This window comes from Phocoena sinus, chromosome 12 (genome assembly GCF_008692025.1).
Source record: "Phocoena sinus isolate mPhoSin1 chromosome 12, mPhoSin1.pri, whole genome shotgun sequence".
NCBI lineage: Eukaryota > Metazoa > Chordata > Mammalia > Artiodactyla > Phocoenidae > Phocoena > Phocoena sinus.
In genome coordinates this window covers 58,707,710-58,724,705 of record NC_045774.1, presented here as the reverse complement: position 1 = coordinate 58,724,705, position 16,996 = coordinate 58,707,710, and the positions used below count along the sequence as shown (strand labels likewise).

General features: G+C 35.7%; 1 protein-coding gene across 9 annotated transcripts in view; it reads right to left on the bottom strand.

Moving 5' to 3' along the window:
• The window catches only part of USP45 (ubiquitin specific peptidase 45), a 70,649-nt gene that overhangs the window by 11,934 nt on the left and 41,719 nt on the right, over positions 1-16,996 (bottom strand). For 4 of the 9 annotated variants that reach the window (XM_032651738.1, XM_032651740.1, XM_032651742.1 and 1 more), the window contains 6 exons: positions 14,038-14,125; positions 7,795-7,876; positions 5,796-5,887; positions 3,857-3,913; positions 3,009-3,152; positions 1,041-1,713 (listed from right to left, as the gene is read on the bottom strand). In XM_032651738.1, the coding sequence (XP_032507629.1) occupies positions 1,041-1,713; positions 3,009-3,152; positions 3,857-3,913; positions 5,796-5,887; positions 7,795-7,876; positions 14,038-14,125 (1,136 nt within the window). Of the gene's footprint in view, positions 1-1,040; positions 1,759-3,008; positions 3,153-3,855; positions 3,914-5,795; positions 5,902-7,794; positions 7,877-14,037; positions 14,126-16,996 lie in introns of those variants that run through there. The other 5 variants (XM_032651743.1, XM_032651745.1, XM_032651744.1 and 2 more) reach the window with 5 other exon arrangements.

The window sequence follows — 16,996 nt, the reverse complement described above, 5'->3', positions numbered from 1 at the left end:
AAAGGGCCTTTCCCAGATCTAGCTAATTCCTAGATACTAAACAACTTAAGTGTGCCTTTCATATGCAAAACAACCAATCCAAAACCCATATCCCAACCACCTCCTTTATTGAGCTCTAATAACTCTAGGCCACTATTCACCTGCCCTAATCACACCAGAGCCAGGTACCAGACAGCTAGGGACAGCCCCTATACTGCAGAGTCCACTGAAAATTTCAAAACTAGTCAATCCTAAGCCTGTCTATCCTGCCGCATCCATTCCTTCCCTTAGAAACCACAACAAAGGCTCCTGCCTGCATTTTCCCCCTTGCTCCCTCTGTCTCCTGACCAACACTGGTGCTTCCCCTTGTGGCCCTGTGTGGCGTGGCTCAGCATGCCGCCTCCTCTTGGGAACTATAAGTAATAAACTATCTTTTCAGTGGCAATCGTCTCCTTATCTGTTAGACTCATCATACCTGAATAATAAAACCTGCATTTTGAAACAACTAGTCACCAAGTAATCAGAGTGTTCTCTCCATTTAATCAAGGCTAGAGGTACACCAGAAATTTTTACTTGACAAATCCCTTTTCTACTTTTCTCTGGTCAACAAAGTAGTTATTATATTGCTAGCTTTATAACATACAGTTACTTAAAATCTTCAAATTTATATCTTATGATATGACTTTACACTAGATTGATGGGATTTATGAAGAACATTAATCTCACTAGTGTTGTAATTTTAAGTTTTACAGAATTTTTTTCTGGAAAGATTTCAGATAGCTAGTTTCCTGAAATAAGATTATGTGGGTCTGCATTTTCGAGGCAGAGATGGATACTTCCTGTCCTTCAATTTATTTCAACAAAAATCTACTGAAAAGTCACTCTGCCCAGTCAGTGTCTTCAGTGTTGAGGTACAAATATGATAAGACAACCCCTGCCTCCAAGCAGCTAAAGTACGCAGACAAGGTTCTTAGGCTCCTCTTTGTGGGATCTATAACCCACTAGTCACTGTTTATCAGATAATCCATGAATGCTTAAAAAAAATTAAGCTAAATATTTACCTGCAGAACTGGTTTCCTTTGGGTACTTCTGTTTCTTTTCAGTACAGTTCTCACACAGAAGCTTGTTGTTCCCCATTAGTAATTCCATAGATGTAAACTGATAGAGACAGGACTGAATTGAACATTCTTTAGAAGTGGTTATATAGCTCTGAGAAAGGGTCTGAAAAGCATTTTGGGGGCTGTAAGACACCATATGCTTGTCCTCTGAAAAACACAAATTATTTGAAACGTTTAGTGGCTGATTTTCTCTGTCAAGAACCCTATCTCCAGTTCCAGTGCTGCTCAGACGAAGTTCAGAAATAGCTCCAGCCACTCCCTCATCACCACCGTCACCCTCCTTGGTGAGTGGTTCACTCTCTGACGGATGGCGAAGGTGTCCATTTGTGTGCACATAGTATCCACTGCTGGATCTCAACAACGAAGTCTGCTTAGGAGCACTTTCAGACTCTGAAGCCTCGCTGTCAGCACCAACACTACTTTCAGAAAGGCTGGCTTCTTTCTCACTGCCGTCGGTAGGGCTTTCAGTCAGAGCCGACTCAGTGTGCACGATGCTTGCAAACGATGAGGAGTCTCTATTCATTTCAAGGTTTTCATTTTTCTGGTATATGACAACAGCTTTATCTTCTCCAGGTGACAATTTTCTTGTACATTTTCTGCCATGAATTAGTTGATTCTGTAAGTTGATAGTGTTTTCAGAGAAAAGAATCTTGTGACCTTACTGAAAATAAATGCCAGTAAGTCTTATTTAAACATTCGACAATTTCTAAAATACTATTTCTAGTACCTCTGAAATCCATTTCCTAAATCTACTCAAAGTACAATCGATAGAAGATATGCTAACAAAGAGCTCTAATTTGAAAATAAACTTTTACACAAGAAACCGACAATAATGGTTACCTATTCATGGAGAGGGAACAGGACTTTTGTAGAACAGTGCTATGAAGGAGGCTTTTCAAGTGTAAACCTTTGCATAATCTCTGTAGTCTTGCCCCTTAAAGGACCTTCTAACAGAGTAAGTTAAATCTGGTAATACATCAATTTGCCAAGTTAGTACAAATCATATCATGTAAAAAAGTGTTTTTTTAATGAGGTGCAAATTCAGATTGATGTCTTTAAATGTATACGGCATAATTCATCAACCAGGTATGTCCCTAGAGAAATAATGGGTCTAGACAATGGTCATCAATGACTGATAACATTACAGAAAGAGAAACATCAAACATGATGTGCACCTCCTGATGGAAATATACACCACCACTTAAAAGTTTTCTTGCCAAAAATTAAATAAATAATCAAACTTAAACCTAATAAGGCCCTAACTGCCTTAGAGAGGAAACAAAAGGAACAGAGGCACCTCTTAACAACATGCAGATGAATTACTGCATGCAAAATGAATTACCACAACATACAAACTGAATTACTATAGCATGCAAAATGAAACACTATTGATGTGGGAATGTGAGAGACTGATGAAAAAAATGATATGATCACTTCAACAAATAAACTGCAAAGAAAAAAAAAAGGTGGAATCTGTGGATTAAAAGACATTTAAAAGACATGGCAATCTATAGATCTTTTTTAGATCCTAAATTCAAATATGCTTTCAAAAGCAAAAACAAGTATTTTATGAGACAACTGCAGAAATTTTAATTATGACTAGATATTTATGCTATTAAGAAGTTTTAAATATTTTAGGTACAGTAATGATACAATAGTTATGTCTTTAAAAAGCATCTTTTAGAGATATACATTTAAGTATATGATATATTGGGGATTTATTTCAAAATAATCTAGGATGGTGAGGAGGAAATGTGGGATAGATACAGATAAAACATGGTTAGCTGTGAGATGATAACTATGACGCTGAGAAATGGGTACATGGGAGTTTATCATACTTCCTTACTTTTGAAATGTTTTTTAATAAAATGTTTTAAAAAACAGATGTCTCACAAATGCATATAATCTTACCTTATCTTTAGATGAAGAATGCTTCTTGGTGGCTCTAGGTTGATGAGTATTTTCTATAGTAATAGTGCCACTGTATTCACCATTATCTGTGTCCTGTAAACTTCTATATTTACTCATTCTTCCCAAAAGTACAGGTTTTGAAACCTATTAGATACCATATATATAACACAAAGCTTCTTTAGGAAATAAATTCTGGATATCATCTATTTTTTAAAATTTCTAATTCATCTGAAATGTAATTTCCTAAACATTAATTCTCAAAATATGAAGCATAAAAGTTTAAATTCCTTGAGAATAAGAACTATATCATAGGGGCTTCCCTGGTGGCACAGTGGTTATGAATCCGCCTACCAATGCAGGGGACATGGGTTCGAGCTCCGATCCAGGAAGATCCCACATGCCGCGGAGCAACTAAGCCCGTGCACCACAACTACTGAGCCTGTGCTCTAGAGCCCGCGAGCCACAACTACTGAGCCCGTGTGCCACAACTACTGAAGCCCGCACACCTAGAGCCCGTGCTCTGCCACAAGAGAAGCCACTGCAATGAGAAGCCTGCGCACTGCAATGAAAAGTAGCCCCCGCTCGCCGCAACTAGAGAAAGCCTGTGCACAGCAACGAAGACCCAACACAGCCAAAAATAAATAAATAAATTTATATATATATAAAAGAACTATATCATACTTTACACATACATATACAAACTCCAATATCACATACACTGTACAAACTCAATTACTGTATATAAAAAGTAATGACGCTCAGATGTCTAATAATATACTCAACAAATGCCTAAATATATGAATTTATAAATGCTCTTCACAAAAAGACTTAAGTTTTTTTCTCCTTACCCTTTCTTCTATTATAGGAAGTGAAATATCAATAAAAGGATCTTTTACTGTGGAGATCTTAAAAAGAAAACATATTGAGAACTTCAGTTAGAATTCTAATATAGACAATGTAGTTTTGTAAAGTCTTAAAGAAATCAAACTTCCCAGGCAACTAAAATCTTAAGTTAAAAAACGTTCCTGGAACAAACAGTAATTTAATTGGGTATAGCAACACATATTGTTAATCAAAACAAGATATCCCAAAACGTCAATAAATGCAACCCAGCTGAATTTTATAATACTGTTAATATGACTAACCTGTAATACATAAAGTAACTAAAATAAACTGTGTTTAATAAAAGTGATTAACTGAAGATATAAACATATTTTTGGTGAAATTATGGCCATAACATAAATAAAATATGAAATGTTAAGAAAAAGCCATGAAAAAAGCCAGAGAGCTTGACTGTGTTTTGTAGATTCCTTAGGATAATTCTATTTTAAAAGATACTTGGGCTTCCCTGGTGGCGCAGTGGTTGAGAGTCCGCCTGCCGATGCTGGGGACACGGGTTCGTGCCCCGGTCCGGGGAGCCATGGCCGCGGAGCCTGCGCGTCCGGAGCCTATGCTCCGCAACGGGAGAGGCCACAACAGTGAGAGACCCGTGTACAGCAAAAAAAAAAAAAAAAGATACTCTCTAGCTTGTGAAAAAGAAATTAACTTCTACATTGAATATACTAAATTTAAGTGGGGTTTGACCATTGAACAAGGCGGGGCTTAGGGATGCTGACCCCCATCCCACCCAACTGTCAAAAAACACAGTATAACTTTACAGTTGGTGCTCAGTATCCAGGGTTCCACATCTGCAGATTCAACCAAATGCACATTGTGTGGTACTGCAGTACTGATAGCATTTATTGAAAAAAATTTGCGTATAAGTGGGCCCTTGCAGTTTAAACCCATGTTGTTCAAGGGTCAACCGTAATATCATGATGATACATTCTGTGCTTCAGTATGACAGGCTAGAAGGAGATATAATATATAATCCTGACTTTATAAAACTAGAGGGGAGATGTACTCCATAATCTGGGACAGGAAGATGGACATAAAGACTCTTTTATGATTAAAATCTGACAGAAGTTGAAACCTATCATACGTCACACGGTTTCAGAAATATTCCTTACCAAGCAACTGGAAACCTATAAAAATTTATACATTCTTTAAGAAGTTATTAAAGTACAGACGGCATTCAAAATGAAAATTATCACTAAATTCAAAGATGAGTCAAGTCTGCTTAAAAACAACTCCAACAAATCAAATAAATGTAAACTTTAAAAGCAGATCAGCCAGGGGCTTCCCTAGTGGCGCAGTGGTTGAGAGTCCGCCTGCCGATGCAGGGGACACGGGTTCGTGCCCCGGTTCGGGAAGATCCCACATGCCGCGGAGCGGCTGGGCCCGTGAGCCGTGGCCGCTGAGCCTGCGCGTCCGGAGCCTGTGCTCCGCAACGGGACAGGCCACAGCGGTGAGAGGCCCGCGTACCGCAAAAAAAAAAAAAAGTAGATCAGCCTAAATTGTGTTATGACATTAAGTTATTCCTATTGGGATTACAATTTAGGGCAATGCATAATTATATTAACATAGTTACTCTCTTCGCAGAAGTTTCTCTTTCATTTTCAATCCAAATGAGTAGCTAACACATTGGAGCATATTAAAATAGGCTAAATGAACTTCACAGGTGTGTCAAGAGGAAAAATTAGATAACACGTTTACTTAAAAAAATTATACATTATGTTTATTTTCTAGGAGTGAAGGATATATTTTTAAAAGACTTTTTAAAACTACTATGTAGTCATGTGTGACAAATAAAAATAAATGACTGCAGATGATTACATGTGAAAGAAAACAATAAAAACAATGTGACCATAATCTATTCCATGTTGAAGTGAATTCCAAAGTACCTACATTTGCACATTCTTCACACATGACTGTGCTAGTTAATTCACCAATAAAGATACGATCTATGAAGTTCATTTTCACACCTTCTCTTCCATATGCTGTAAAAATAATACTTTTAATGCAAAAAACATGTCAGCCATTAACCTAACAATGTAATAGGCTTTTTTCCCATTGAATCAAAAGAAATCTGAATAAGGCAGATCTCCAGGACCATATTTAATAATATATTTCACTATATGATGTTATAATGTCTTTCTCCTTTACAATTCCACAGAGAAAATGTGACTATCAACTACTGTAGTCTCAAAGAAATAGCAAACTGTTCTTAAACTTAAGAAGTAAAATAATTAGAGTATTAACCACTATTCATACCACACTCAACTGCTCCAACCAAACCCTTTAAAGCCTCTGTGCCTATCCTAGAGGCAGATAGAGGGATGGGAAAAGAGATTATGATTTAGGACTACAGATGCCAGGACCATAACTATGGAAACAACAGAGTAGTAAAAGACAAGTAAACACTGCATAGGATAAAGAACTAACATGGCAATTACTAACTCAGTTATATATGTAACTCCTGTTACATAAAAATGTTTAAATTATTCTCTTTGGGAAATATTTATAAATAAAAGAAAATTATACTTATGATTTGCTTCAAAATAATATGTAGTTGGGGGAGAACGGATGAAACATAATACACCATAAATTGAATGTAATTTAAGTGGGGTGATGGGCACACAGGTACATGGTCTTCATTATACTAGTCTCTCTAATGGAAATTTGAAATTTTCCATAGTAAACCATGGGGAAAAACATATTAAAAAACATATTCACTCCTCTTTCAAACTTTTCTTCTATCCTTTTTTGATCTCTACCTTCAAATTTCATGAAAACATTTTAAATCATTTTAGAACATTACTTGAAGCACTGAATGACAGAGCAGACTTTTATCTGGATATATCAATAACTATTTATTAATTATGATGATAACTATTTAGAAGTTATGTTAAACTAAGATGTTTCATTAACAAAAATTGTACAAGGGATTGAAAATAGTTAAGATTACAAAACTGGAAAGAAGTGAAGGAATAAATGAGCAGTTATTCTAAACATGCACTAGATGGCACTATCTGAAAACAAGAGAACAAGTATACTTGAGAGTGTATTTTTCAAAATCTTGAACTTTTAACTGCACATAAAGTTTTGTAATATACAATCATAATGTATGTATATTTGTTTATAAATTACAGACGTGTAGTATGTACACATAATGCTACCAAAAAAACCCAGATGTTAAAAAAGAGAGTAAAATACAAATAATATTTGTAAACATTTTCTATAAATGATGACTACACATTACCACTGGTTACTATCTCAAGGCAGAATATACTTTCCAGACAAGGTAAATCGTTAATAACATGGGATATAAATCCACACTTAAATACTGATCACTGTAAATGATCATCTTTGATTAGTTAATCACGGTTTCTGCCTCATATTTTGGCTGATGAAGACTCAACATTAGGAGTAGACATGTAAGCTTGATTTAATAGTACTCTCATAAATAATGGTTTCCTTGCATTGGGAGCAATTTTTGGAGAATTTTTGGAGCACTGAAGCATTTTGTCTAGTTAAGACTAGACAATATCCATAAATCCACCTATCTAAGTACACTTCAACTGCAAAATGATACAATGTGATAAAAGTGAACTTCTAAGCAAGGTTGCTACTTTCAACAACCTTTCAAGTCTCCCATAAGATACTTCACTTAAGGGCATCAGTGTCAATCTGTATATTTGATATTATTTTTATTTTTTAAAATTCACATGGATTCTAACATTTTCTTTCGATGACTCATTAGACTGTCTTGCAGCCACAGGAGTAAGTACACCCTCCTTTTAAGGCCATTAGTTCACATAATGCTCAGTTCCTTCCCCTGCCCCAAAAAGAAACTTACAATATTTTCTTCTAGAAAAAAGTTTTAATAGTGAAATAGTCAACATACCTTTGACTTTTTTTCTAGTTTCATCATCAGCAGTTTTAGTAGTTGGGTTGTTAAATGCTTTGAGAATGCCAGCTTGTATTCGCTATAAAACAAAGTAATAAGAATTTATTAAGAATCTATACTAGAATATATTCTTTCAAAGCATTATTTTGTGTTCCTGTAAATAGGATCTGGTTTTAGTGCCAATCAACTCAAGCTTCATCCTCTTAATAAGACGAGGACTTTCAAACAGCAAGGTACAGTGGATCTCAGTTCCCTAGTAAAATAAAATGACTGAATTTTTAAAAAAATCAAATATGTCCTTTCTTCTAGTTCTAAAATTCCACTAATGAATAATGCTCTAATGCCAAATCCTCCCCCAAACAAAAGTCAAGATTCCCAAGTTTAGGTTCTCTCTTGGGTTTAAAGCATTTTCCTCAGTCGACAAAAAGCAAGCAGCCTAGTTTCATTTTGCTTATAGGTTTAGAGTAAGTTCTCCTTTTCCCTTCTCTCCCCTATCTCTCCCCGTCTCCTGCCCCCTCTCTTCCTCTCCCCCACTCTGTCCCTAAAATGATTTACTCCTTAATTAGGACAAAAAGTAACAAATAGACCATAGGAAATTTCTTACCTGTGAAGAAAATCTTAATATAAATATATAAGAAGCTATTAAACTGGTCACTATGACCTCCATGTAGATTATTTTACTTATATACATAGATGACTAAAGTCCAGAATATCCTCCACAGCAAGAGCCCAAATCTTAAGTGTTGTTTTATTTGAATTTAGTTGTCAATAACAATCATGTGTTAAAGTCATTAGCAACTCAGTAAATGATAAAGTTTATGGTTCCACATCTGTTGCATGTGTTTTAGGAAAGATCCAACCTCACAAAAAACTCTCAGAATAAAACTATATATATTCCAAAAATAAAGACATTTAAACTAATAAATTATCATCTTTTACACTAATTATGGTCCTACTTAGTGGATGAATTTAATCTTCTTTAATTCACATTTTAACAGTGGGGTGAGGGGAAAGCTTATTAATTATTCTTCAAAATATATTTTTTAAGTAAAGTCTTAATCACAGGTTTTCATATATGTGAAACCACTGTTAGACCTGGACTTCTTGGTGTGAAAATGATACATAAATCTGCTGTTAAAAAATTATTATGTCAGAGAAATTAAACCCAACTGCAGACTTCCCAGAGAATAATAAAACTTTGCATATCAGAATCCAAGATACTTCCCACCGTTCAGAAGAAAATTCACAGCTTTATATATTTAAATCAGTTGAAAAGAATAAAAACAAATGAATTAAGCAGCCAACTTATAAATTTAGAAAAGGACATCAAACCAAACAAAAGTATAAGGAAAGAGTTAATGAAGATAAAAGTAGAAATTGAAGAGAATAAATGAATCGAAAGCTGACTCTTTTTTTTTTATTTTGCGGTACGAGGGCCTCTCACTGCTGTGGCCTCTCCCGTTGCGGAGCACAGGCTCCGGACGCGCAGGGTCAGCGGCCATGGCTCACGGGCCCAGCCGCTCTGTGGCATGTGGGATCTTCCCGGACCGGGGCATGAACCCATGTCCCCTGCATCGGCAGGCAGACTCTCAACCACTGCGCCATCAGGGAAGCACCCCCAGTTTTATAAAACTAAACAATATATTATTTAAGCATACAGAGGTAGCTCTCAAAAACTATAAGAAAAAGCGGTGGAATGATTTCTGTAAAAGTCAAAATAGTGGTTGCCTCTGATGAGGAAGAAGTATTTGAAAAAAAGAAGTAGGTAGTTTTTATGGTACTAATAACATTCTTTTTCTTTTAACTCTGGGGGTGGTTGTAGGGAGAAGTGCTAATAATATTTATAATAATATTATGCTTTAAACTATATGTATATTGGTACACATTCTTCTGTATGTGTGATATGTTTTACAATAAGTTTTTAACACCCTCCCCCAATAATTAGGAAAGTGAGTTTTATTTATTAACTAGCCTATGATCAGCACATTTTATTTCCTAGAACTGCTCACTATTCTCTTCAAGTGTTGTTTTGAAAGTTAATGCAATGTATACCTTACATATATACAAAGTAGGGTAGAAAAGTAAACATACAGCAATCCATACCATGTCACACTCTCCTGAAATATACTTATATGTGAAGGAAACTGAAATAATGTGTCCCAGAAGCTATTAAGTATTGAAATAATCTCCAATTCAGACTCAATAAACTTGAAAGTTTATATAATTTGGATATTGTCCAAGCTAAACTTGACTTTTATACCTTGAACAGAGAACTTATTAAACTAAAATATGAAAATTAGAATGGTGTGAATTCCATGTAAGAGAAACTTTTAATGGACTTAAATGAAAGATGCCAATAAATACCCATGTTCACCTATAAATATTTAATATAACTGTAAAAAGCCTCTCCAGCCACTGAAGATAAAGCCTCTAATTCAACTTAGAAGTCTATAAATTTATTCTACAATTTTGAACATTCAGACAACTTTCAATAGAATTTAATGAGCCTTTACCATACTCTAAAATGTAAGCTATGATATCACACTTTTAAAAAAGAGTAAAAACAATTAAGCTGTTTAAATTATTGACTTTTAAACTATTAGACTTTTGCTTTTTTATTTTATCCTAGCCACAAATTTATATTCTCTGCTCTAAATTGTTAAAGAGTTAATAGGTAGTTCATCAAGCTGAATAAAATAAATAGGCTTAGGTCCATCTCCAACCTTTCATTGTTGTGCTTTGAACCATTTAGGTTTAAAAAAAAAAAAGACTTTGGTTAGGGAGTGACTAACAACCACAGCACATAAATCATTTAGCAGTACCCATGTTCGACTAGTTCAAACCTCCATGTTAAACTTCTTTCAAAAATAATGCAAACACTCATAATTTAAGTTAGCTGAGATATTCTACCTTTAAAATAATCTTACCCAGTAATGTATTAAAGCGATATAGCTTTGATAATGCAAATGTAATTACCATTAATTTAGAGATAGCTCAAATTAAAAGGAAAAAAGTAAAGAAGCATATATTTCTAGGGTAAAAAGGTTGCCTATAAAAGAAGTTCTTATTGTGAATTTTATTTTGTTTATTTCACACATAAAAAATTTAGAATTTTTGCACAAATGATCCCTTTCTTTAGCTCTCTACTCAGCGAGTTATATTCCTCGACTTCAGAGTCATAAGAAAAAGACCCTAATGAAACAATATGAAAAGAGGTCAGTAGTTTTTAATCATCACTAGAAGAGTCTGGTGGCAGACATACCGCTGTAGCCTTCCTTCAAGCAAAAAACACATGGCAGAGACAAACTACAACAGCAGCCCGATTAACAGCTGCGGAGTTCCCAGGCCAGACAATGCAGCTCCTGCTTGGGTACTCACTGTAACTGACTGGCATGACTGTCCTTGCTTACGAGACTGAATAGATCCACAGACTTGACATTTTAATTGTGCCACACCATCTAAAACCCTCAAATAAAGGAAGAAAGATAAGAGCTTTCAAAAACCAATGTTTCCTGCTGTACTGCCTGAGTTTTCAAGATACTGTGAATCATCATAATGTATCATTATGACAAAAGAATAATTTCATTGTAACAAAGAATGCCATCAAGTAATACAAGTAAAACAGAAAAAAAATTACAGGGATAGATTATTGTTTTATTTGTAATATCAGCAGAGAAAAACATTGTAAAGAGTGACTTTTAATTCCATTTACAATGATACATGACCACCATGTAGCAAATGTATCCTGCAAATCATAGGGGAAAAAATATTATTCTAGCAACTGATGGTTTGAATTAATCCTAAAGTAACTACTATGTCATCTGTAGGCTCAGAAGGTCAAAATGCATTTACTACTCATAACACAAAGACAGAGCATCTCTTTCCACCTTACTACCTTGCATCGACCCCTTCAATAAGAGTATCAATATATCATAGTTATTAAATCAGAGTTAATACTTTTTTCAAATAGTGAAATAATTATGGTTAAATTTTAAATAGCAAGCTTAAAAAATGGGTGATTTATACTAGTCACTGATGACCAAGAATTAAAATTAAACTTTAATAAGCAGTATTGGATAAAATTAGATAATTAGTTTCGAGGTCAGAAAGACTTAAGTTTGAATCTCCATTCTTGATATCAGTTTCTAGATCTAAGAAAATGTGATCAAATATTAGCTCAGGGGGATTGTGTTAATGTCCCAAAACTTAACTAATTACAAATCTCTTTACTGACTTTTTTCAAAACAAATTACAGGTAAAACATAACGCAGAATTACCCTGTCAATTTAACAGTTTATCCAAATTATAACATATTCAAAATAACTGCAAATCCCCAAGTAACTAGCTAGTATAAATCATTTAAGAGACTGTTTTCTTCCCAATTCAAATTCTCAAGAAATACTGTCCATTTAAAGGGTAAGCACAGGGAATTCCCTGGTGGTCCAGTGGTTAGGACTCGGTGCTTTCACTGCCAGGGGCACAGGTTTGATCCCTGGTCTGGGAATGAAGATCCAACAAGCCATGAGGCGTGACCAACAAAAAAAAAAAGGGCGTGGGGCGGGGGGTAAGCACAGGCAACATATTCAACAAACATTCACTGAGCACTACTGTGTGCAAGGCACATGGGATACCATTCCTTGAGGAGACCACAATCTAAGAGAGATGATAGACGTAAATCTAAATAGAAGGTAGTAGGGTTCATAATCAAAATACATAAAAATAGATGGCAGAAAAGGAGTGACACCTTCAGAAGCTGAATTCAACTAATTTAATATGAAAGTCTAACAACAGCCAATTAAGGATAGGATTGTAATATACACTGTTTGGTAGCAGGAGGGTGTAATTAACTCATTCTTTTTTTTTTTTTCGCTGTACGCAGGCCTCTCACTGTTGTGGCCTCTCCCGTTGCGGAGCACAGGCTCCGGACGCGCAGGCCCAGCGGCCATGGCTCACGGGCCTAGCTGTCCGCAGCATGTGGGATCTTCCCAGACCAGGGCACGAACCCGTGTCCCCTGCATCGGCAGGCAGACTCTCAACCACTGTGCCACCATGGACGCCCTTAACTCATTCTTTAAGATAATTTACGAAAAAATATTAGAACCATAACTCTCTCTTCACTAAAAACTGGCCATTAGGAGTAAAGAAACACTACAATGTTATGTACAATTCAAACAAAGTAGAATTTAAAAAAAAAAAGGAGGGTCCACCCTGCCTAGTAACATAGTAAACACCTACCACAAACATATCAGCACTTCATTTTCACCTGGTTGCTCTACTACCATATTAATATTTAGATTAAGAAGGGTATTCACCTTGAACAGAAAACAGGATTTCACCTGTTATTAACAATTATGATTGGCAGGGGCTGCCCAGAGTGCTGTGTTGAGAATGATTCTGAGACTGAACGCTGACTCAGTGGAACTGTTATGAATGATGAGCAGGGTCTGCTATGAGAGAGAAAGGGAGGAAGTGGAGGATATGTGCTGTGTACTTGATATCTTGCATCTTTAATATCTTGTATTTTCTCTGAAAAATTGTATACTATTTGCATACGACCCCACCAAAAAAAGTGAATATAACTTAATATTAAAGTCAACCGACAGCCAATCAATTAAGGGACAGGATTACAATAAACCCTGTTTGGGAAATCTAACCAGTCCTTTTTTACTCAGAAACAGTCCCTGATCCAGGAGGCTGGGACCCCAATTTCCTGGTTCCTGAGTGGACTGCAATCCAACATGGGATAATGGGACTTCTCTCTTTTGGGAATTTAGAATTGGGATTCACAAGCAGCAAGCCATGGTGGTCAGGTGCTACCACTCAGACAGGGAAACAAAGAAACTATTCTGTCCACAGAGAGATGGGTAAAGAAAATCTATAGAGCCATAGAAACTGGGGGGAAAAGGAGAATACTTTCCGGATTCCTGAGAACCTTCCTGTCCTATATCCCCCTTTATTTGGATTATTAGATTTCCTTTTCTTTATTTAAGCTAGTATTAATTAATTTCTGTTATTTATAGCCAAAGGGCATTAACTAATAAAGGGTAACAGAGTTGCGAAAGAGTGAAAAAATAATCTTCTGGTAGAAGGGGCAAAAAAGTGGGGGGAAGAGAAGAGTAAATAGAAGTTTAAAAAAAAATCAAATTACTCTCAAACGTACATTAAAATTTTGGTAAAAATTCCTTCAGTTTTGTACCCTCTTCTTAAAGAGAATATGTGATAAACACAAAGAAACCTGACCTTTGTTTCTTCTGTCCTCACAGCATCAAGCAGATAATGAAGAAGTTCCTGACTGTCCTGTTGTTGAAAACTTTTAAATCCAGGGGCCCTATGATTTAAAAACAAAACAGGAAAGAAAAAAAGAACATTTTATCAACAATATATTATTATTATTTAAAATCACCTTGAAATAACATATATTCAAAGATTCAATTTACTCCTTTTTCTATAAATAGAAAGACAAAATGTGGTTACTGTTCCAATTAGGATGAGATCTTCAGTACACTGAGAATAATATGGCTAAACACTTATTAAGCAACTACTACATGCCAAGTACAGTACATATGTTAAGCTTCACATAATCCTGAAACAAGCTTGGAATGTACTATTTTCTTTAGCTTATATATGAGGGTTCAGAGGGACTATTTAATTTGCAAGGTCACACAGCACGTAAAAAAGCAGTATTCAAACCCAAGCTACTGTGATCTATTATCTTCCTACCTTATATAACCAAAAGAAAAGCAAGAGATTATTTATATTAATATAAAGAACTATAAACTGTTATCTCTATGAAGGTTTTCATTTTATGAATTTGACAATCAGATTTCCTGTGTATTAATTAAATAAAAGAATAAGGGGTTATTCATGGAGAAATCAGCACAGCAAATGTTTAGCTGATTTCAGTAACTTTAAAAAGTAATATTTACTACAATTAACTCAATGCTAAAATGAATATTTTTGCCTTAAATGCAAACAATTACTAAATTTAAAAAGTGCTCTGAGCTAAGATGAAGAAAGAATTTTGTCAAAATAATACAAAATAGTAAGACTATCTCATGGTAGTACAAGTTTACAATGGTCTTATTATGACATATACCACATATTTCATTTGATGTACACAACAATGCTGTTAAGGAATTCATAAATACATACTCCGCCATTTTATATAAGGGACTTGAGCATCCATGGATTTTGGTATCCTCGGGGGTCCTGGGACCAATCCTCTGTGGATACCAAGGGACAACTGTAATACAAACTCCACTTTACGCTTGAGAAAACTGAAGAACAAGTTGAGTGCCACTGACATAAATCCAGGTCTTCTGATTCTTGAGTCCAGTACTTTAAGCATTATTCCTCATCATCTCACGATGATTATTCATCCTAGTAATGTACTAGTGTGAGTCCCTGGTGCTAAAACACTCTCTGAACTACTGGCGAATCTAGCCTGAAACAGGAACCATCATTTCAGTTACTCTTGCTAAGAAGTAGCAAATAGCAGCATGATGTAGAGAACACTTTCACTTACGCCCTTGGTGGGCTTCCCTTTCTGTGTGTGGTGGATAGTGCCCACCTCCTAGATCGGAGATGAGGACAGAAACCAAGATGGATACAAACTCCAACCCCCTTAGGGCCTCCCCAGTTGGAATTCATAAAGGCAGAAATTGCATGACACTACACTTAGGCTGTAGGTATCAGGAAAGGTCTGGGAAGTAGAAGAAGACTGGGAGGGGAAATGGGGATCCTTCAGAGAGCCTCACAGCCAGGCGGCAGGTAGGAGGAGATAGTTTATGGCTTTCGAAGCAGACACACAGGCAGAAATAGTTCCCAAACAAAGGAGAAACTGTCTTCACCAGGTCTCTACCTATAGCTCCATCTCAACCATGCACAAAGCACTTACTGCCTTCTAAACCACTGAAGAAAATTTAATAAACCTAGATTTTTTTCTTTCTTCTTTTACTTAGGGCTGGGGAACAAATCATATGATGACTTATAGAATCTCTACCAATAAATACCAAAAGAGACCTTCAAACTTAAAGGATAAACACAGAAAAATCACTAAATATATGAAAAAATTCACCCTATTCAAAACAAGGGAAACTCTAAACATTCACAGGAACTGTGCCTTAGTGAAAGCGTTACTGTGGGAAAGAGTTGAGAACTTTCAGAAATCTCAAATTCTAAGAGGAAAATGTATACACACTCATAAAACAGGAACAGACTGCCAAGACAAAGAAATTTAAGACAAGAGAGACTTCATGGAGATGTCTTCTGGGTGCAGATGAATCAGTCTGTTCATAATCCAAAAACTCCCTGCTCCAAACATAACAAAATATAAAAAGAGAAAACAAACAAACAAAAAAGGCTTAAGTGGGATTCAATACAAAAAAGTCTCACAGAACAAAAATATTAGAACATGAAATTGTAGGCAGACTAAAAAACAGACTTGACAGGCTCTAGGCCTGAAAGAGCTCAGTCCTGAAGGGTAAAGAAAACTAAAAGTACTTCAGACAGAGACCAGAGCCAGGATCATTGTTTAAGGATGGTTGATCTTACCAAGAGCCTGAAAGGAAGCCCTTAGGCAAGTGTTACCTAAGGCTACAACAGAACACAGGCACAGCCTAGGGACGTGAACCTGAGCCAAACCTTCTACAGACTCTTCTCCCATCTGCTAACCAGGGCAGCATGGTAACTGAATCATTAAGAGAGCTGGATCTCCAAGGCCAGCCTGGAGGGAAGGGGTGAGGCTATCATAAAATTTAAAATTTTTAGGCAGAAAGAGGAGGTGGATATGAGGAAGGGAGAGGATGGGAGAAAGCAAAGGAGTCGAAGACAGGAGCAGAAGAACAAAAAATTCACTCCAAAGAAGACTACAATCCAGTATTATAAAACACATAAAGAAATCTAATGTTAAAAACAACTGAAATGAATTTACTTCACTCCAAATAAATTGTATAGAACCGTCCCAAAGGTGTTGCCATAAATATGTTGAGAATGTCCAAAAGCATAAAATAAAGGCATAACTGCCAATAAAAGCCCAGATACTACAAAAAATAGAAAAAAATTTAAATAAGAACATGTAGATATAAGATAGCAAATTAAAATATTAGAAATAAGAAAATAAAACTACAGACATAAAAATACAAAAAATAGGATAAACTCTAAACTATACACAGTTGAAGGGTAAATTAGTAAATTAGAA